This window comes from Sander lucioperca, chromosome 11, assembly GCF_008315115.2.
Source record: "Sander lucioperca isolate FBNREF2018 chromosome 11, SLUC_FBN_1.2, whole genome shotgun sequence".
NCBI classification, from domain to species: Eukaryota; Metazoa; Chordata; class Actinopteri; order Perciformes; family Percidae; genus Sander; species Sander lucioperca.
Genome location: NC_050183.1, coordinates 23,580,029 through 23,602,883, shown reverse-complemented (window position 1 = coordinate 23,602,883; position 22,855 = coordinate 23,580,029). Strand labels below are relative to the sequence as shown.

The 22,855-nt window shown below is 39.8% G+C and overlaps 2 protein-coding genes and 1 long non-coding RNA gene across 3 annotated transcripts in view; all 3 read right to left on the bottom strand.

The window, feature by feature from the left end:
* LOC116065088 (NACHT, LRR and PYD domains-containing protein 3-like) overlaps positions 1–22,855 on the bottom strand; it is a 321,141-nt gene that overhangs the window by 85,396 nt on the left and 212,890 nt on the right. Inside the window, exons 10-18 of the mRNA XM_036007044.1 lie at positions 18,126–18,299; positions 16,465–16,638; positions 15,724–15,770; positions 15,304–15,428; positions 14,692–14,747; positions 13,815–14,032; positions 13,228–13,493; positions 12,779–12,895; positions 12,518–12,659 (exon numbers count right to left, since the gene is read on the bottom strand). Of these exons, the coding sequence (XP_035862937.1) occupies positions 12,518–12,659; positions 12,779–12,895; positions 13,228–13,493; positions 13,815–14,032; positions 14,692–14,747; positions 15,304–15,428; positions 15,724–15,770; positions 16,465–16,638; positions 18,126–18,299 (1,319 nt within the window). The remainder of the gene's footprint in view (positions 1–12,517; positions 12,660–12,778; positions 12,896–13,227; positions 13,494–13,814; positions 14,033–14,691; positions 14,748–15,303; positions 15,429–15,723; positions 15,771–16,464; positions 16,639–18,125; positions 18,300–22,855) is intronic.
* Positions 2,547–22,855, bottom strand: part of LOC116065087 (complement C3-like) — a 119,679-nt gene continuing 99,370 nt past the window's right edge. Inside the window, exons 41-42 of the mRNA XM_036007041.1 lie at positions 2,995–3,132; positions 2,547–2,770 (exon numbers count right to left, since the gene is read on the bottom strand). Of these exons, the coding sequence (XP_035862934.1) occupies positions 2,712–2,770; positions 2,995–3,132 (197 nt within the window). The 3' untranslated portion in view covers positions 2,547–2,711. The remainder of the gene's footprint in view (positions 2,771–2,994; positions 3,133–22,855) is intronic.
* Positions 15,829–16,090, bottom strand: LOC118496224. Its single transcript, XR_004898743.1, has 2 exons — positions 16,047–16,090; positions 15,829–16,009 (listed from the first exon to the last, which is right to left on the bottom strand). It is a non-coding gene; the product is annotated as an uncharacterized LOC118496224 (long non-coding RNA).

Genomic DNA, 22,855 nt, shown 5'->3' with positions numbered 1-22,855 from the left:
TATCTTTGTAGTAGGCCATTGCAGTCAACGTGGTAAATCAATTAGCTATATGAAAAGACAAATAGCCTAGCTTAGTACAGTGACTGTAAGCAGATTGAAACAGCTAGCCTGCCTCTATCTGTCAACCCCATGGTGACGACAAGACTCCAGTAAGTGACTGTGCAGAACACATAACCCCCCTTAATATCATATTGTAGTTTTTATACAGATTCAACAAACTATAACATGTTAATTAATTAGCTTCAGAGGTGCTGAAAGATGAATATTACATTTGGACTGTGCCAGGCAAGTTGTTTCCCCCGTTTCTTGTCGTTGTGCTAAGCTAAGCTAACCGGCTGTAGCTTCATATTTAATGGACAAACATGAGAATGGAATCAATCTTCTTATCTAACTCTCGGAAATAAAGCAAATAATATGTCCCAAAATGCCAAACTATGTTTTCAAACAACATACAATGTAACTTTGTTATAGCCATACTCTCTTTGAAAATATTTTTGAATTATTATCTTAGTTTTACTCCAGTTAACTGTTACGTAATAGCAGCATTTTAAATTGCATTTAAGTGCACATACTGTGGACCATCAAACACAGTTATCAGTTGGCCACATTCATATTGACTACAGTGAACATTCAGGCAAAGTTCAATCTGGCTTCACATTTTGTTGTTGCAGTCACAGTGGGTCTTTGTTCTGCATGTCGACAGGAGTTCTACTGTTTGGACATGAACAGTTTGTTTGATTAGTAATAATGAAACTAGGCCACACCAGACTGTCCTCAGCTGACCAACCAAACAGCTTCTCAACTTACACAAGGCCTTTCTCTCTAATTATTAAACCTTCATGATGTCAGAGTGATTGATGATTTGGCAAACAGAATCAATACACTTTGCTCCCTTTACTGAGCTAGTTTGTGTTTAAAATGTAACCTACAAAATAAAATAAAAAATATAAGAAAGTAAAAAAATGTGATGGCACAATAAGAAGAAAGAGAGAGAGAGAGAGAGAGAGAGAGAGAGAGAGAGAGAGGGAGAGAGAGAGAGAGAGAGAGAGAGAGAGAGAGAGAGGAGAGAGAGAGGGAGAGAGAGAGAGAGAGAGAGAGAGAGAGAGAGAGAGAGAGAGAGAGAGAGAGAGATAGCGAGCTAAAAATCAGTTTCTGATTGGTTGAAGATGGAACACGTGGACACATGCAATTACATATGGACAGACAGGTGAGCGTGGGAGAAAACAGTTTTAGTTATGCCGCGAACATACATACCACTGACTGGATTAAGAGTTTCGTCGGTTTGCCAGAGCATCTTGTCTTGAACTAAGAGTCACCACAGGGCACGGCGTTGGTCACCTCACCTGGACGCTCAAAAACCGGCAGGCAGGCCTAAATCTCGCTGAATTGCTCAAATATCTAAGTTATCCCCTCACAAGAAGACAACACCTAGGCCTACCCGTCAGTTTCTGAGCGTCTTCGTGAGTCAGAGAGCCTGGAGAAGCTCCTTCACACCTACAGTATATCAGCAGTTACACCTGTCATTTCACAGCAGAAGCAGCAGGCTCACCTGGGCTGACAATGATGTGCAATGATGGTGCACTTCTACACAGCCATCATTGAGTCCATCCTCACATCCTCCATCACCATCTGGTACGCTGCTGCCACTGCCAAGGACAAGGGCAGGCTGCAGCGTGTCATTCGGTCAGCTGAGAAGGTGATTGGCTGCAATCTGCCGCCGCTCCAGGACCTATACGCCACCAGGACTCTGAAGCGAGCTGGAAAGATTGTGGCTGACCCCTCCCACCCCGGACACAAGCTCTTTGAGCCACTCCCCTCTGGCAGGAGGATGAGGTCCATCAGGACCAAAACCTCACGCCACATAAACAGTTTTTTCCCCTCCGCCACTAGCCTTCTAAACAAGGCTCGGAATCCATCCTGACTCTCTCCACACCCCACCTCTGGCTCCTTATGCCACTGTACCTACTCTGCTGTAGCGTTCCTTTTTACTACTGTTTAACTTATTTTACTATTTATTTAAATTTATTTTATTGTTATTAATACATACTGTGTGTATATGTTTATACTTATATTGTTTATATTCTTTTTATCCTTCTTATATTTGTATGTGTGACATGCTCCAACAACACCATGACAAATTCCTCATATGTGCAATGTACTTGGCAATAAAGCCCTTTCTGATTCTGATTCTGATTCTGAGGGGCCAGATGACATGCTTCTTTATATACTAAACCTATGTCACGTCTGCCAAAGACCAAAAACATGAAAAGCAATTTTTATATTGTGTTTGATTCAGAAAAACAATGTTTTTATTTCATTTAGGCAATATTGTTGGAAAGGGATAAACTAAAGGAATTTGTTAAATTAAAATTTGTAAGAAGCTTCTGCACGCATATTCTAAATCACAACCAATTTGACATTTGATTAATCTTAAATTGAACTCTATGCATCACTGAGCTCATCATTGCCAATTTCAATCAATTATTTATTAAACTTAAAGCTTAATATACAGTAATCAACATAACAGTAAACAGACAATGAGATTAAAAACCATTAGATTTAATCAATACAGTGCAACATTGTAAGCCCTCATGTCCCATAGCAGGGACATTTTGACATAACAAGAATTATGCAAAATAATTCTTTTTTAAAATGATTTTCTTTTCCTGAGTTTCACTGCTGCTGACACCCAAAGAGTTGGTACTGTTGAATCATCTCCTCCATGCCCAAACAGGTAATTCTGTGTTCCTCTCCGAATACATGCTGATACCTGAGGAAAGCACAGTGAAAAATACACATCTGTAACACTCTGTAACATGACATGAAAAGGGGGTGAGGCCCCTTCCCACAATCACTGTCAATAGTGAGAGTAACACTTAAGCTAGAGTACAAGAAAGCCTAACTTGATTTACTAATAGAAAACAGTGAAACATTAAAAATGTTTAAATGCAAAATCCACAAACATTTACGCAAAGAAAAAAACGTATGACTGACGTCTGTCATCTCTGTGAATATCGTTGGATGTGCCCATGATAAGGTAGGTTTTTCCCGTCTTCAGATCTAAAGACTCCCTGCAGTGGGGATACCTGAGGAATGTGTACTGTTTATTCAGAGGACTCTCATCAAGACTTCCTGTAATTCAAGAATAGGAGAACAAAGAAAAGGTACTTTAGGATTTAGTTAAATGCATAGCTAAAGATGTAGTACAAAATATTTATGCTGTATTCTCATACATACCCAGTGGAATCATGCTTAAAAAACAGACATTTTGGGTAATATGATTATTCACTTTTTTGCTGAGACTTGCTGAGACTGATAGCACTATTGATACCACTGTTACAGGAAATATGCAGCCAACAGCCGGATAATTTAACTAAATCTTTCCAATGGTAACAAAATATACCCACCAAGCCTCTTAAGAGTCGCCTGCATTTTCAAGCTTTTTGGTCTAAACGTCATACCCAAATTAAAATTGGTACAGCTCCCATATACTTTGACACTCAGAGATGTGCCTGGTATCACTGGAAAGAAAACACTCTCAAGTTTGTGTTCCAAGTGTCAGAGTGATTCTAGGCCTTACTGACACAGAGTTACAGAGGCTAGAATGGAGGGTTTTTATTTCCGTCCAAGTCATCCATCTGTAAAATGATTAAAATACATTGCTGTGAACACATATTCCAGCTGACAGACAATCCAGGACATTAGCCACATGTCTCAGCTTACTACAGAAAAAATCCAGAAGCCAAAAGTCTCAAAAATTGATTTTATATGAATTTTTTTCTACATATATGTCTGTGCGTTTTTCTGATTTCCATTTGAAAAGTGCAAAGAAAAAAGCCGGAAAAAGTGCAGAAATGAAAAACAGTTCAGCGATTTCCCGTTGTGATTCGGCCAGAAACGTCAAGATTGTGAGGCGAACAGCTCGTTTTGGATATAATGGCTTGGATATTCCATTTCCTTGGACTCTTGGGGATTTAAGAAAAAAATATTTGGGGCAAAAAATCCTAAAGGGACAAGGAAACAGGTATGGATACACTACACACGGGCTGCGCTGTTTACGCTGTATTGTTTTATTTATTATAACTTTGTAGCAGTTGTGTAACTGCTGTAAATCATCTTATGCTTTGTGTGTGGGCTTAATGGAATCCTGAGACTCTAAGCTTTAAATTGGTGTGTCGCATGGCTGTATATTTAGAAGATTTAATGCTTTAAAGTTATAAAAACGATGCCACAGCCACAATCTGTGCCGTAGACGGCACAGTGACACTTAAGAGGCTAATCTCAATGTTTAATCTGCACAAAGAAATAAAGTGTAAAAAAGAACAATTCTTTTTTTTACAGGGGTTAAATGGTGGACTATTTCTTGGCCAGGACCGAGAACTTCCTGGTGTATCTGCTGGTTTCCTGGAAATGCAAGATAAGTTAGCTGCTAGAGGTAGCTTCATACTTAGCGTACAAACATGAGTGAACATTAAACAAGACCAATATTCTCATCTAACTTTCTGCAAGAAAGAGAATGAGCGTGTTTCCTTAATTGTTGAACCAAGCCATCACCTATAAGGCACATTAGAACATTAATTTATAGTACATTTCAGGCAGTTCAAAGATAAATACCTACCTTCTTTGATGACGTCCAGTACCTTCACTGTGAAAATGTCAGTGGACAAAGTACATGCCATCTGTGTAGTCTGACAGACCTTAGCTGTTCGTTGATCATTGGTGATTTGGTCCTTGTTCTGCATACTGCAGTTCTCTGGAAATACACAATGGATAAGGCATATACACAACTGGTTAGATATGCACATGGGGATGTGTGTGGATGGGTTGAAAGGTGAGTACATCTGTATCTTAGTCACAATTTAAGTATTATAATGAGCTATTCTTTAGCTAGACCCCTGCTCTGATCATAATAAATCCTGCAGGTGCTTGTTGCCTTGAAGTTCACTGACAACGTCATCAGCCTGATCACCGACGGCGCCAAGACGGCCTACAGAGAGCAGGTCAGAGCCCCGACATCTTGTGCTGAAACAACAATCTACAATCTCCATCTCAATGTCAGTAAATCAACAGCAAGGGACAGAGAGAAGGACCCATCCCCCTGGCACCTCCTCCTCATGCTGGTCACACACTGCTGTGGGATGGCATCCCATTCTTCAACCAGCATTTGTCGCAAGTCAGCCAACGTGGTTGTGTTGGTCACTCTGGCACCAACAGCACGCCCAAGCTGATCCCACAAGTGTTCAATGGGGTTGAGGTCAGGACTGCTGGCAGGCCGTTATCCTCTCCACTCCCACATCCTGGAGGTAGTCTCTGATAAACCCCGCCCTGTGGGGGTGAGCGTTGTCATCTTGGAGGATAGAGTTCGGTCCCAGACTGTGGAGATATGGGATTGTCGCTGGTTGCTGAATCTCATCTCTAAATCAGTCACCTGATTGGCAGCACCTGGGGGTACCAGAAGCTCAAAACAAGTGTCAATAGCAACAGCAAAATAACCTGTTTGGCAATGGCAGAGAAGAAGGCAAATATTTCATGGGCGCAACCCACATACTCAGCACTGCTGCTCATCCCAAAAATGTATGTTCCATACAAATGGGGCACCATTTGTAAGGGAACTAAACAGGCTTTCCAACAGTATAAGATGTATTGCCAAAAATCATTGTTACCACAGAGAAATAATCTACCAAACACAAGTTTCCTTACTTTTTGTGCTAAGTTGTGAACAAACATTTTACGTGATGAAGTTTAACAAATCCAGATACAGATCTTCTCTCACTGATGATCACCTGTCAGCTGTACTTCACATATCCACCTCAGACATTGAACCTGACTTTAGTGCACTTCTTCAGGCCCAGCACAGACTAGATAATCTCACTGAACAAGAAAAAGAACTGAAATACGCTAATTCTGTAGTTAGACTACAAACAAAATAGTAACAGCACTTTGTAAAGTTAATTGAATGCTGTTCTTTGATTATCAAAGACCTTACAATTTACTGCTTTTTATAAAGAGATAAAATTAATATTGAGCAGAATTGAGTTTAGCCTATTGGTCCGGCCCTCCACAAGAGTCCCTGTTTCTTATGTAGCCCCTTGGGAAAATTAATTGCCCACCCCTGTTTTAGACCATGCTTGTTCTAAAAAGTCTGAAAATAAAAACGTTTTATGTTCCAATAACCAAACTAACAGATCTATATCCTGCCTCGTCTCTTTTACTTCTACTTTGTTAAATAATTACAATCTTAAATCATGATAATATGGACAATCCAAATCAAAATTAACTTCATTATGAATGAGAGTCAAATCCTCTTCTACAGACTAAAGAAACATTTTTGTTTGATTCAGATCCTCCCAAAAATCACACTAACATAATTTTAATTTGAATATGTTTTTAATGAAAATGAGAATAAAGATAGAGAAATGATCATTCCCTCTGATATCGTGGATCACATCACAATCACAACATCAGTCAAAATAATCCCAATCAGTGTGATTAGTTTAGTTTTGTTGTATCTTCTCATTCATGTTAATTGTGGGACTATTCTGTGAACATTTAAAAATAAAAGTGTTAAAAGAAATAATCATAATTAGATATTTTTCTCATATCGTGGATCTTTTGTACCGAATTCAATACTTTTGAGTTACGGACCGAATCGCCTCTGAGGTGTGGAAAAATGCCTCGTCATTCAATACCCAATTATAAAACCTAAAGGAGTAAATCAGCACGCAGCATGCTTCTACCAAGGTCTAATAATGTCTGTGATTGGCTGTCTAACGTTACAGTGTTGTAATGTAACAAATACAAATACTTTGTTACTGTATTCAAGTATCTGTACTTTATTTATATTTCTGGAAACTTATTTTTACTCCCATACATTTTACCTAAATATCTTGTTTACTCGTTTGCAAGAAATATTTCCGTACGTTGGAGTGAAAGATTCTTCCTCAGAAATAAAATGATAATTGTCTTTTGTGTCTTTGTTGATGTGGACTTTGAGTTTGATGTTTAAGAAGGTTTAGAAACCCTGAAAATGATGCTTTAATATAAGGAAGCCACAATAAAGTTAATGATCAATGTTTCTTCTTACTTTGACTTGTAATAATGAAGTCCATTTAATATAACAGACCTTTTGATTCTTAAGTTAAGTAAATATCAGATAGAAGACTTTTACTCACGGAATATTGTAAAAGGTGACTTTAACTTTGACCAAAGTCTTGTTCTCATAACATACTTGTACTTTTACTCAAGTATTGCTTTAAAGTACTTTATACAAGACTGCTGACGTGCAGAGTTTGATGTTGTAACGTATTTTTCTTTCAGTATTGAGAGCTGAGTCTCCTCTTTTATCTGATTCATCACCTCTTCTTCTCCGTTGTTCTTATCTTGTCTTTCTGAGTTTCATCAGAAGAGATTAGAACTGCAGTGAAAGTCTCACATGGAACCAAACCAGCGTCTGTCACGTCTAGGACCAGCAGGCTCCGACCCAAAAGGTCAGAGTGTGGAGGAGAGGAGGCAGAGAGCAGGTTTACAAGGTTTATTAAAATAAAAAGGCTTAATAAAAAATGAAAAAAATAAAAAAAACTGAAGACTCGGAAAACAAAAGCACGAGGAGGAAGAGGAGGAAGATTTGCAGGGAATGAGACCGGGAGAAAGGACTACGAACCGACAACAGACAAAGAAAGCACAGAGACTAAATCCACAAGGTAACGAGGGTAGTAACGAGAGACAGGTGACATAATGAACAGGTGGAACACATCAGGGCGGGGCAGCCAATCACAGAGGAGGGAAAACACAAGACAGGAAGTAGAACATCACATGACACAAGAGAAACAGACTCTACAAAGTAAAACAGGAAACTGAAGCACGAAAACAGGAATGGAACAGGGTCAAACACACACGGAGAGAACAAGGACAAGAAAACAGAGAACAGGGAATGAAATGAACACAATAAAAGAGGAAAAACTACAACATAGAACTACAACGTGACAGCGTGCAGCGATGAATAGTTTCCTTTGTGTCGGACAAACAACAAAGTGTTTAAAATCAGACATTCAGTGAAACTTCAGTTCAGTCTTCAGTTTGCAGAAAGAACTTTTGGTATGAATTATAGGAAAAACATCTCCATTTAAAGCATGGGTCTCAAACTCGCGGCCCGGGGGCCAATTGAGGCCCACGGGAATATATTTTGTGGCCCCCTACTTGACATCAAAGTTTAATGTTGGTGTGGCCCACACGTTCTGAAACGTACCTTTTTGCTGAGTCATTACATGTGTCACTTACGGTCTCCTGACAGTACCGTTTGTTGTCAACGGTTGTCAAGCTAGCCAACCGCGAAGCACCCAGTTCCAGTCATGTCTCTCTCAAAACGTGGCGTGAAGAGAAAGGTTGGCGACGAGCACAGGCAATTTCAGGGAAAGTGGGAGACAGAATATTTTTTTGTCGAGCACAGGGGTATCCCTACATGGCTCATATGCACAGAGAAAGTTGCAGCGTACAAGGAATATAATATCATACTTGATGCGGCCCAGCCTGACCCAGACTCTACCTCCAGCGGCCCCCAGGTAAGTTGAGTTTGAGACCCCTGATTTAAAGCCAAATAAAGATGAATTGATAACTTATTCATTATATGAAACTTTATTATTCTTCACACCAGTAGCGTAGCCAGAAAAGAGACTCTGGCTGTGATTTAGAAAAATTGGCTGTGCCACATTTATTGTCAGATTAATGTGCACCTCTATACATATATTTCAATTGGCCTACATATTAACTCTCCATTCTGCTTAAAGGAAATTACATTTTAAACAGTAGCCCAAGTTTAGAAAAACATTTCATATTACAGTTTTTTCCAACTGCTTACACACAATTCCCAAAACTGCCCACACAAAATGCATCTCAAATGAACACTTTTTTCATAATAGTAAATGTTTGGATATACCATGAACACACTGTTGTTCTAAATCTAAGGGCGTTTTCACACATACCTCATTTGGTCTGGACTTTCGGACTTTTCAGTTTGATCCGAACCAAAATTAGAGGTGTGAAACCTCCCCCGGACCACGGTCCGGATCAAAAGACCAAATTTTGGTCCGATAAAAAGAGGTGGTCTCGGTCCGGACCAAACTCATGGTCCAGTTCGTTATAGTGTGAAAGCATTTTTTGGATGGTTCGGACTTTCGGACCAAATACAAGGATCTCTGGCAGGCTCTCCTTGTGTTACAAGACCGGGGAATAGCTCCTTTAAGGAATAGCTCGGTGCTTAGTGTGTAGGCTACATGAGAGAGAGAGAGTGACGGTGAATGCGCTCAGAGCAGACAGCTGTCGGCTATCAGAGCAGAGAATACATCAGCAGTTTATTTGTTAAGTGGTAGTAAATGTACAGTGTAGGTTTCCGTTTGTCTCTGAATAAATTCTCCAGAAAGTTCCAGTGTCTTGCTTCTCAACATCACAACAAAACAAAAAGAGCCACGGCCGCGGCAGTAGAGGAGAGCAGCAGTCAGTAGGAGAGAACAGCAGTCAGTAGGAGAGAGCAGCAGTCAGTAGGAGAGAACAGCAGTCAGTAGAGGAGAGCAGCAGTCAGTAGGAGAGAACAGCAGTCAGTAGAGGAGAGCAGCAGTCAGTAGGAGAGAACAGCAGTCAGTAGAGGAGAGCAGCAGTCAGTAGGAGAGAACAGCAGTCAGTAGGAGAGAGCAGCAGTCAGTAGAGGAGAGCAGCAGTCAGTAGGAGAGAACAGCAGTCAGTAGGGGAGAGCAGCAGTCAGTAGGAGAGCAGCAGTCAGTAGAGGAGAGCAGCAGTCAGTAGGAGAGAACAGCAGTCAGTAGAGGAGAGCAGCAGTCAGTAGGAGAGAACAGCAGTCAGTAGGAGAGAGCAGCAGTCAGTAGAGGAGAGCAGCAGTCAGTAGGAGAGAACAGCAGTCAGTAGGGGAGAGCAGCAGTCAGTAGGAGAGAACAGCAGTCAGTAGGAGAGAACAGCAGTCAGTGGAGGAGAGCAGCAGTCAGTAGGAGAGAGCAGCAGTCAGTAGAGGAGAGCAGCAGTCAGTAGGAGAGAGCAGCAGTCAGCTGAAAAAACTCCGACACAGAGAGAGGAGACGAGAGGACGGGGAAGCCTGTCTACAAACCAATCAATTATAAGTATCTGGAGATGCAGCTCACGTATGTGATGACGGCAGGACGTAGTTTTGTCACGTAGAGATCTTTAGCGCGCTTGCATAACTGCAGTGTGAAACCAAAACTTACCGGATCAAATGTTACAATGTAACAAAAACATGAACCTTGGTCCGGACCTTGGTTCGGACTTTCATGTGTGAAAACGCCCTAAAGCTCTTTTGTCTTTCATAGGCTTATATCTACATTTACAATGTTCTAGAGAGAAAGTAATCAGCTGAGAGGGGTTGAAAAGTGCAACAATATAATGTTACAGTAAAACAGAAAATACTTATTGGGCAAAACATTACGTTTGTAAGAATAGCTCAGTGTTGTAAACAGTAGCATGAAACAAGAACACAAAACTACAAACATATGTAAACCAAAGGTATAATTTTTTGAATAAAGAATATGTGTGTGTGTGTGTGTGTGTGTGTGTGTGTATGTGTGTGTTGTGTGTGTTTGTGTGTGCTTGTGTGTCGGGGTGGGGGTTGGGGGTAATTGTATGCACTTTGTGCAAAACAAAGTCTGATTGATTAGTAATGCTGAAATAGTCATTAGATAGTTGCATGCAGTATGGACGCCCCTGTAAAGCTACTCAAGATGGGCTTCTCTCATTGGTCAATCCGTGGTTGATCACATGATGAATAAGTGTGGCCCTGATCTCAACAGAGATGGCCCTCCTCCTCCTCCTCCTCCTCCTCCTCCTCTTGCTCTCTGTCTATTGTTGGCATCCATTGTTCAAAACAGGTAATCTGACCTTTGACCTCTGTATAGGCCTATACTAAAGAAGTGATTGGTTAGTGTTCAGTTATGACATAATGTGTTTGCACATGCCAAAAGTCCTCCAGCCTTAAAAAAAGCCACGCTGCATTCAGCAGAAGTTGTTTCTCTTTTGATTATTTTTCTAAAGTAACGATGACATGAGGCTGTACAAAGGTCAAAGAGATTTAAAGGATGTGACCAATGACCAACCAGTATTTCTTTAAACAACAGTTGAATGTTCACTCAGAAATCTTTCTCAGTTGGTTTTCTGATGTTCTGATTCTGCATCTTGTTTGTCCATCAGTGAAGTTCTGTCTCCATCTAGTGGCTGAAACTAAGAACAGCACTCCCTCTTTACTGGACTCAATCACTTTCAGAGTCAAAGTCCACTTATTAAAAACAGACTTTAACAGCTTTTCATTTCAAAGAGACAATGTGTACCAGTCAGTTATTGTAGAGATCCATCCCAACTCTCCACAGTTTGGTTCTTCAGATTAATCTCAGCTCTCTGGAAAGGACTGGATCCACCTCACAGAGAGCAGAGATCAGAACTGAGCTGGCTCTACTTCCTTTTCTTCTCACCGTGTCCATCACGTCTCGGGCTTTGTCTGCTCTGCCTGTTCTGACTGACTGCATTTCACCATCAGTTATAACACCACGCTCAAGGAGTTTATCCAGAAGCTGGTTCAGAACAGGATCAGACACTCGCTGTACAAACTGTGTCCGAACTAGCAACAGCCTGTCTTCTGGGGGATCACTGTCCTCTGCTGGGACGCTGTCCTCTGCTGGGTCATTCCTCCGTGGATTTGGCCCAGTTGGTCCTGGAAGATAACCGGGGAAAATACTGTCAGTGTCTGTTATCTTTTAAGAAGTAATCAGACATTTATATTTTATATTTCAGGTTTTTTTTGTATGATGGCGCCCACTAGGTTTGTATCAATCTGTTGAAATAGCATAAATTCAGATTAACTTAGTCTCTTGAAGTCTCTTAGCATTGCCAGACCTTCCTCCACAGCGCTGCGGAGGAGGGTCTGGCTAGTCCACACAGCATTCCTGGATGGGAGAAAGAACATGTTCTGGTTTATTGGCATTTCTTTAAACCAATCACAATCGTCTTGGACGTTGCTAAGCTCCGGACGGAGCCACGATGCCTCTGCTAAATAGTCTCAGGAAGGAACTTGTTTTGGTGGAACATGTGTACATTCAAAAGTAGTTTTAGTTGTGCAACAGAAAACTCAGATTGGACAGATAGTCTAGCTAGCTGTCTGGATTTACCCTGCAGAGATCTGAGGAGCAGTTAACCATAGTCCTCACAAATCCACCAGAGGTTAGAACGTCAACACAGAGACAGAGGAAGGGGACGGACATCTGGCAGAATGTCCGGCAGCACTGGAGCAATACTGGAAGAGGAACGTCGTGGATATAGACTAAGATTAATTTACCATGTGATGCAGAACGTGACGTAGCTCTGTTTGTATCACTTTATTTTATTTTATGGGACATGAACCCCGGTCTCCTGGGTGAAAGTCCTCTTTGTTTGACTTTCTTAAATCCAGCCCCTCTTAACTGGGACATCCATCAGGTGGAGTGCTGCTGCAGGAGGGGGAAGCCTTTACCTTTCAAAGACACGTCACGTCTCCAGACTTCTGTCCTCTCTCGGTCCTGGACCATCAAAGTCACCTTCTCTGGGATCGTCTCCAGGAAAACTTCAAATGTTGGATGGTAATTTGGTCCATAGTCTGAGCTAAATGTTTCATGCTGAAACCCAGTAGCAACATGTCATTTTTCAACCTGTTACAGATATTTATCTGAATGATTATGAATATGTTTTCAACATAATGAGTCTGTGTATAACCAGTAGAAGTGATTAAACTCACCTCAGGCTGTATTATAAAGCCCTCAGGTTGACAGTGGACACTGTAACTTTGATCAATGCTGAGTTGACATTTGGAAGAGATCCTAATGTGTTTAGCACCTCTTTGTTTCTTTTCAACCTTCAATAACAGGACATTTTTATTAGTTTAGTTTCAGATAGTCAAGTCAATTTGATCATAGAGCATGTTTAAAAAAAACAATATTGTTTCTATATTGTATCAATACATTTCTATTGGCATTGCAGTAGAAATTGAAACAGGTCTTTCAAATTAAATATGTGACTTTCAATTTGCACCCATCTCACATCTTCTAACCAATTGAGTTTAGGCAGATGGTGAGCACATATGACAGATAGCTCTACCTCAACTTCAACTGTATTTGTGTCCATGAAGCAAGTATAAACACAATAAAGACACATAAATACATACAAGGTATACACACAGTCATCTACCTCATCTAGAAGGACGTTGCGGGGCAGCAGTAGAACATCTAGGACTCGAGGCCCCGTGTCCGGAGGTCGGAGGAACAGCAGAACTTGGGCCTCTATTACCAATGAGATGTTCAGAAATCTTCTAACGAAATCCCAGATCAGGCCAAAGGCAGAGAGGTGAGGGACCTTCACGACCACATGAGTGTCTGTAATCTTCAGCGGCTCCAAGATGCTCATCCCATAATCAGTGATGTGGACGACATACAACAGGCCATCAACAAGCAGCGCTGGGAAAGAAAAGACCTGTTAACCTTTTGTTTTATTGATAAAATGTTCATCTAGCGTATATTTAGTTCTACTTGAGTTTAGAGACTTCAAATTACTCCATAGTCATTAACTCTGGAGCACCCCAAGGATGTGCAAGTTTGCCTCTATCCTGTACCTTATTGTTTTTTTATTTTCCTGTTCCACATGTGATCTGTCTGGATGAGTGTGTTAAGTCTTGTGAATTAACTCCCCTACTCCTTTCTTTAAGTACTACACATGAATACATATATTTGCAGTAGTATTAATTCATTATTTAACATTGAAGACAGTAATGTCTTTACCATCCTTTGTTTCACAGTGTGGAAGGTGGAGCTGACAGACTGCTCCATCCTCTGAACACTTGATGTCAAACAGCGGCCCTGCAGCCATCCTGCCAGCTGATTGGAGGAGGCTCTCATCCCATTGGACAGTGTTGTACAGCAGCTCCGCCTCCTGAGTCGTAACAAACACCAGTCCAGTCAAAGCACACTGGAACACACCTGGACCAGGACACCTGAACCTGTCGGACACAGAAGGGCCAATCACAAACAAGCTCTCCCTCTGTGGGTCAAATTATATGTTCAGATAAACTGTACAGACGCTCTGCGTTTTTATTCATCTTGTACGTCAAGTTTTACACGTTTGAGTCTTCCTTCCTGCACGGTCACAACCTGCGATCCATCCGACCGTCCGACAGACAGATCATTGATTCCTCAGCTGATCGATCAGCTGTTGTGAACTTCTATCAAAAACCAATGTGCCAGAATTCACCCAGGTTCTAAAATACATTGGTAGCAACATATTTGGGGCCAAAGTCAGGCTTAATCTTCCCGGCAACACAAACAAATAACAAATGTGATGACTGCATTGCTCAAAAAGTAGGGGACCAAACTGACTTTCTGGACAAGAGAGTGAAGCAGCAGCTGCAGGAGTAAGAAGGGTATGAGCTTTAAAAGTGAAGTGTAAGCACTGAAAGCAGTTGAAGTGCCAGGTGAAGTGTGTGTGGAGGGGTTTCTGAAGATGTTAGAACATCTGAAATGCAGTTCTGATGGAGTATACTGATGCACTAAAAAGAGATAAACTCAACTGTAAAGGCTGAACATTAGATTAAAGTGTAACTGCTGAAAAGAGTTGACTCAGTTTAAGGTAGAAGTATTCTGCATTGTATGATTGGGTTACCTGTATGAAGTCTTTCCAGACTCAGTCAGCAGCTCAGGTGTGAAATGGAACATTTCCTGAAATAATAAAAAGAACAAAAAGAGTTGATTAGAAACTGGCCCCCAAACTCTCACAGTTCTGTCTAGGTGACCGGATCCTCACTGCTTCACTTTCTACTCTACATGCACTATTTACTCTGTATCCATCACTTCACTTTCTACTCTACGTGCACGATTCCATCCCTTCACTTTCTACTCTACGTGCACTTTTTACTCTGTATCCATCACTTCACTTTCTACTCTACGTGCACGGTTCCATCCCTTCACTTTCTCCTCTACATGCACTATTTACTCTGTATCCATCACTTCACTTTCTGTCAGAATGACTAAATAATTATTATTAAGTGAAATTATTCTGCACAAATGAAGCATGCGGGACTCTGTTTGACAGCAGCTAGTGGTTTCAGAGATGAGGAAGAAGAAATTAGTTTGAATGAGTTCATAATGAAGAGGAAGAGAAGAGAGAGAGGAGAAGGTAGAAGTAAAGGAATATTAAATCCTGTAGGGGGTAAAGCTGAGGAACCCCAGTCTGATCACTCACAAATTAATAAAAATGTTAAAGTGAAACACTGACATTTGTATCGGGAGCCTCTCCACACACAAGCTGCTGCTGCTTCAACCTCTCTGGATCATCAGGAGACAGCTGATCCTCTCTTCTGTCCTCAGACACATCAAGGTCTGTCTTTGACGTAGACAGATCTGGGGGAGAGAAGAAGACACAGCAGATGTCAATCTCACTTTTGTGAAGTCCGAATGTAGATATTAAATAATGTTTAAGCCAAGACCAAGTCCAAAGTGGGTCATTATAAAGTGAAGACCAAGTTTATACAATAACATTTACAAGCAATTACAGATTCAAGACAGAGAAGAACAAAACAACATATCTGATGTGGTTACTGGGATTAACCAGAACCTTAAAGCACACAGCAGCCAATCTTCCTTTATGCTCCTGCTTTAACAGCGTTGTTATGTTTCTTTTAAGATATTTACTTACCTCCTCCTTGTCTGTCAGGTGCAGCCCTGTATACTCTGTCATCCATCCTGAAGGGATAAACATGAATAAAGCAGTTATCTTATGAGTAAATAAATCCTTATCTGATTAAATTCAATGTTATTTATATTATCAAATCATAACAAGTGTTATATCAAGACACTTTACAGATAGAGTAGGTCTAGACCACACTATATAATTTACAAAGACGCAACAATTCCAGTAATACCCCCAAGAGCAAGTATTTAGTGTGACAGTGGCGAGGAAAAACTTTGTTTTAGGGAGAAAACTTGGGTGGTGAGGAAAACTTCCTTTTAGGGAGAAACCTGGGACAGACCCAGGCTCTTGGTAGGCGATGTCTGATGGTGCCACTTGGGGGTGTGATGAACAGTGGCAATACTAATCAAAATAAGGATAATGGAACTATGACTAGAAATAGTAGTTGTAGTAGTTCATGGTGTAGCAGGGCACAGCAGAGCGTTACAGTGTGTAGCAGGGCATGGCAGAGCATAGCAGGGCACGGAGCAGGACCACAGCTACAGCTGCAATCATGATTTAGGTGCCAGCCTAATACAAGGAAAACTGCTGTACGAAAAAAAAACCTAAGGACTCCAGGGAATAAGCTCCCCAGACCTAGGTTGGAACAAGCATTTCTGGGACATGGATGCACACAGCTTTCATACTAACTGTGTTTAGTTTAATACTGCTGAAACCAGCATGGACTGACTCCAACCCTCTGCTGACCTCAGAGTCTCCAGTCTACAGTTTGGACTCTCCACAAGAGCACACAGCAGCTTCACGTCTGAATCCTGCAGCATGTTGAGACTGATGTCTATCTCTCTCAGATGGGAGGGGTTGGACTTCAGAGCTGAGACCAGAGAAGCAGAGCTGATCGCTAACAAACTGCAGTCCTTCAATCTAAAAAAAAAGAAGAAATGATGACAATAAAAATCCATTTCTAATCCAATCAATACTATATTGATCCTTTAAATATCTGCATTTGGAAATATGCTTTATATATATATATATATAAACAAAGAGACCAAAGCATATTTCCAAATGCAGATGTTTAAAGGATCAATATAGTATGCACAGTGACAGAGAGACTTCAGTTATTATTAATCTATAAGTTCTGTAAAATACATTTGTTTTGAAGGTTTTATATAAAAATACCTTCTTGAAAAGGCCTTGGACTTCTTGATGTTTTTTTAATTATTTATATATAGATGTGTCTCTCTCGTGTGTTTCACTTTGAGTTCAGACTAAATTTGTTCAAATGTTCAGACTGGTTTCAAAACAGTATCCTGACTAAACTTTGACATAAACCAGTCTGTGCTCCGCTCAACATCCTCTGATATTTACTATTAGTTAAACAAATTCACAATTTCTGCTTCTTTAAACAAAGAATTAGTTATTATTTCAAATAAATTACGTATTAGAATCAACAACATTGAGGAAATTAGCACCGAAAAAAAGTTCATTTTCAATTTTAACCCCGAAGGACAACAAGTTAATGGCCAATGGGAAGAAAACATGAGGGTTAAAAAACACAAGTCCTCTGGGACTGCAGACTAAAGGTACAACAAGAAACATGAAGATATGAACAAAAGAACATTTACAACTTTATAGTGTTGTGGTTGTGTATTTTTCTGTTGCTTGTATTGAGTTCTGTATGTTTCCTGTTTCTGTATATTTATTCTGTATATTTCTGTTACCTGTTTGGATATTTCTGTTGCCTTGTTTGTAGATTTCTGTGTATCTTGTTTTATATATTTCTGTTGTGTACATTTTGGTTTACTTATTTCCCTGTTCATTGTGTAGGTTTCTGTTTACCCTGTTTTGACTGTTCTGTTCTCTGTGTATATTTCTGTTTCCTGTTTTATTTTGACAGTCTGTTTTCTGTCTTGTCTTGTCTAGCTTTGCTTTCTAAGTTTCCCGCCTTGTCTGATTGTCCTGCCCCGCCCTGATGTGTTTCACTTGCTGTGTCACCTGCCCCTCGTTACCTCATTACCCAGTGTATTGCGCCCTTGTGTTTCCTTTGTCTCTTGTTGGATCGTTTTGTATCCGTTTGAGTCCGTGCCCTGTTACTCTTGTGTTTGTTCCGGCCTGTGTGTTGCCCGTCAGTCTGTTCAGCTTGTGCATGTTTTCGCCTGTTGCCGCTGTTTTTTTTTTTTTTTTCCTGCGTGACCTTGTGAGTTTTCCAGTCTCTGTACTACCGTTTTTTGTTTTAATAAATCCTCAAGTTCAAAACTTCTCCTGCCGGCCTGCCTCTACCTGCATTTGGGTCCTCTACCTTCCACTCACCATCACATATAGATGTAAGTCATGTTTGTACATAAATTTAGTTTCAGTTGTTAATTAAACGTATTAGATCTATAATAGTAACAGAGAATCAGTGAACTGACCTCAGAGTCTCCAGTCTACAGTGTGGACTCTCCAGAAAACCACACAGCAGCTTCACTCCTGAATCCTGCAGCATGTTGTCACTCAGGTCCAGCTCTCTCAGATGGGAGGGGTTGGACATCAGAGCTGAGGCCAGAGAAGCACAGCTGATCTTTGACAAACTGCAGTCCTTTAATCTGAAAAAATAAATAAATGACAATGATAAAAATACATTTCTAATCCAGTCAATACTATATTGATCCTTTAAACAACTGCATTTGGAAATATGCTTTGGTATCTTTGTTATCATCTGTGTGTGTGTGTGTGTCTGTGTGTGTTTCTGTGTGTGTCTGAGTTTCTGTCTGTATGTGTGTGTGTGTGTTGTGAAGGATCAATATCAACGATCAGACATTATTTGTTAAAACACTGAAATTATTAGAAACCAAAGAAAATGTTCTATTTCAGCAAGTAAACTATTGATTTAAAACCAATTTACTTCAGAGGATCTTCTATGTACAGATGTGACCATTTACCAACAATTATGAACATTAATTTACTTTACCAACTAACAGTGGACATTTTCTACAGTTTTTTAACAAACACGAGTCTCTTGTGACTGCAGAATAAATGTAATACAAGAAACATGAAAATATGAATAAAAACAACATTTACAACTTCATGGATTAAGTTATGTTTGTACATAAATTAGGTTCAGTTGTTAATTAAACAAATGTTACCATAGAAGCACAGCTGATATCTGACAAACTGCAGTTCCACAATCTGAATAAAGATTAAATGATGTAACCCTAGAAGACAATCCTCCTATTTGAAATCATCCATATCAATAATCTGTTCAGAGATGAAGAAGGTTCAGAATGTAGAAGTTCAGAAGATGGAGATTCAAACACATGAACCCAACAGGATGACATCTCTTTGTGACAGCACATTCTCACTCCCATCACGTCAGAAAGCGACGCTTGGTCAGGTGCCTTGTGCGTGTGTGTGTGTGTGTGTGTGTGTGTGTGTGTGTGTGTGTGTGTGTGTTCGTGTGTTATCCATTTAAAACCAATATTAGTTCAGAGGATCTTCTGTATACAGATGTGACCATTTACCAATAATTCTAAAGATGAATTTACTTTAACAACTAACAGTGGACATTTTATGCAGTTTCTTTAACAAACACAAGTCTCTTGTGTTTGTTATTGACGCAAAAAGTCTCCTTTAGCGTCACATTTAGACACGATTGGCAGGGACCCTTGGGGTCACTATTTGAAGTTCTGGGTTGGGACGTACATTTAACTGACATAGGGCACAAGAACGGGACAGTTAGGTTTGGGAAAAGATCATTTGTGACCCAGAGTCAGTATTTTACAAGTTGGGAGTGAGAAGAGGTTGGACTGGAAGCATCATACACATGTTAAAGTGTTGCTGGTCACAGATCAGACACAACTAAACATACTTTAAACACCTACATTTTGAAATATCACATATCTCACGTTTCTCAGTTTGACTTCAGACTGTGTCTGTGACAGAGAGACTTCAGTTATTATAAATCTGTAAGTTCTGCAAAATATGGTGTTTTGAGGGTTTTATATAAAAAGATCGTCTTGAAAAGGCCTTGTACTTCTTGAAGTTCTTTGAGTTATTCATATATAGATGTCTCTCTCATGTGTCTCAGTTTGAGTTCAGATTAAATTTATTCAAACTGTTCAGACTGACACAAAAACCCAGAAAACAATAGAACTGAAGGGAACTTAAAAGTTCTGTTATGGATTTCAAGCTGTCAATCTTTCTCTGTAATACCATTCAAATTTAATTTATTTTTATATTCAAATAATATTTGAATATTTTATGATTAAATGCAGCCTGTTATTAATATGTACTACACTAATCAGGCTTATGCATCGTCAATGCCACTACAAGCATGTGGTTGTTGTTACACGTTATGTCCACTAGAGGAACTTCCAACATCAGCCTGGCCTTGCAAGAGACCTACGTCATGGCGCATTGCATTTCTGGCAAGCCGCTTTGTTTACATTCATTTTCCACCACAAGTACACAGCGGCAAACACAAATCAACAGAGATCTCTGTAATGAAACATTATTTAACAAGTGTATTGTAAAGTGTTGTAAAGGATAACGGTGCTCGGTTAGCACAATGACATCATGTTAGAAAGCACAGTCGAAACGATTTGTCATAAACTAAGTAACAAAAGTTTTAGCCATGATGTTAATGGCATTGATAATGGTCAATGGTGCTGTCACTAACTTTACTACAGCCCGTTTCTTGCAGATTGTGACATTACTGAGAATACAGCTGTTAGAAGGTAATATATAAAGTGAAAGCTAACACTGACATCTATAGGGCAGCTAGCATAAACTTTAGCTGTCACCATGAAGAGCCCAGCTAAGCTCCCATTACTCACGATGCTGTTAGGAAACAAGAACGAGCTAACTTATGATAACATAAGCATTTTGGCTAGGTGGAAGTTTAAGGTCATGTTAAAACCATTTCGCATCCTTCCGATTTCCAGCCGCAACCTGTCACTCCACCCCTGTACTAACGTTACTCGGTACGTAGCATTAGCTCCTTATCTTGAGGTCTCACAATGCCTTGTGTTTCTCACTCCCACTACCCACTTCACATGTGGGTAGGTCAAGGCGAGAAGAGGGAGATAAGCACATGTGAGCATAATACATGAATTGACCTCAGAGTCTCCAGTCTACAGTTTGGACTCTGCAATCCAGCACAAAGACGCTCCACTCCTGAATCCTGCAGGTCATTGGCACTCAGGTCCAGCTCTCTCAGATGGGAGGGATTGAACTTCAGAGCTGAGGCCACGACTTCACAGTCAGTTTCAGAGAGTCCACAGCCAAAAAGTCTGTGATGACAGATGATAAAAACATGCAAAATATAATAAAATCTGACACTTTTATCCTAAAAACAGGCTATCACATTTTGATCAAAAAGCACATTCACACGAGTCTGATCTTTGAATGAGAGATGTTGAGGTAAGAGGTCACGGGACCCCTTTCAAAATGCCCATGCCATACAGACAGAGATCCATTCTGGATTTTTTTTTAATCAACACTGGATTATTCAAATGAGAAAAAAAAAAAGATATTTTTAAACCATCCCTATTCCCTTACAATAATAATAATAATAATATTTATAATAACGTTTTGGTAAGTAGTTATTCTCTTTTTTAAGCCATTCTTTATTGGCTTGAGCTTATTGACCTCCAGTCATCCAGGGCCGAAGAAAGAAAAAAAAGAGGATTGGGGACGATGAAATCAAGACTGTTTAATTTATAGTATAACTACAATATCACTTCTTCTCTGAGCTTGAGGAAGATAAAATCCCACCACTGAAGTGAACATGCTGAGCTCTCCTTCACTGGCAGAATGAACCTGGAGGTTGTCCCAGCAGCAGACTGTGTGATCAGCTGATGTCTCAGTAAAGCAGGAGATAAATACACACATTCAATAAAAAAAACACAGCGCTAATGTTTGCTACTATTTTCTCTGCCCATCTTGTCTTTAATGTTACTGAAATGTAAAAGAAACGCGTTGTCTGACAGTTTGAATTTTAGGGTGACCAGAAATGGGACAAGCTTTAAAAAACATCTCTTTGGAATAAACCTGTTTACAGACCAGTGCATTCAAACTCTACCAGAGAGAGTGAGATAACCTTTTTAATGTTTATAAATCAAACTCATAACTAATGCAGCAAAACATATGAAAAGATGCTCATTGTTGGGAACTAAACAATGTAAAGATGCAGCTTTTATTTAACGAGGATGGAGATGTTGTGTTGTCCTCCCCTCACATCCTCTCTCACATCAAACAATAATTATAGATATAACGGCTGGGTATTGCCTCTAATTTCCTGATACATTTGATTTCCGATTCACAAATTCAATGTGTATTTGGGATATTTCAGTTGCAAAACTAATTTAGCTTGGATATGAAAGAGATGATACAGTTTTACAAGGTTCCCTCTAACCTGCTGCATAGAGACAGAGCGCATCACGTCATAGTCTGAAAGCCACGCCCAACAGAGTGGAAAACAACTTTATAAAATGACTGGACTACAATTGCCCCATTAGGTTACATTGTAGCTCGGTTCGCGCCGGCTCGTCATTGTGATCTCGCTCAATACTCGACCAAATTCAAAGATTTTTGGTTACACCAGTCTATTAGACACAACTGCATGGGGCCCAGGTTGAAAAAAACAGTACTTACCCTTTAATGTACTTTTCATTCAACATGAACACAATAAAGTGCAGCTCTACAGACTCTACAGTCAGAGAGTTTAGAGACATTTCATTCAGATTTCATTTTAAAATGGACATGCCAGTTTTTTCCTCTCGAAAATGTGTCCTATAACTTGTAAGCGATATCTAACCTTCCCGACAGCTAGCATGACATACTTGTTTACAATGGATTACTTATGTAATCATTCAAATGAAAATCGATTTAAATTGTAAAACGTAATTATTTAAACCTAATAGATATTGTATACATTTATAATATTTATATGAAATTGTGTAACAGAAACATCCTTAAAATAAAATAATTCAGAAACTATTCATAAAATATGATAAAAATAACTGAATGAGTTATTATGAAAAAGTTCAAACTTCATGTGATGTTAGTTCTGCAGATCACAAATAATAAATGTCTGTTTGTATATAAAATAGACAAATTATAGAAACACACTGCAGACTGTATACACTGTAAAAAGGCTGTC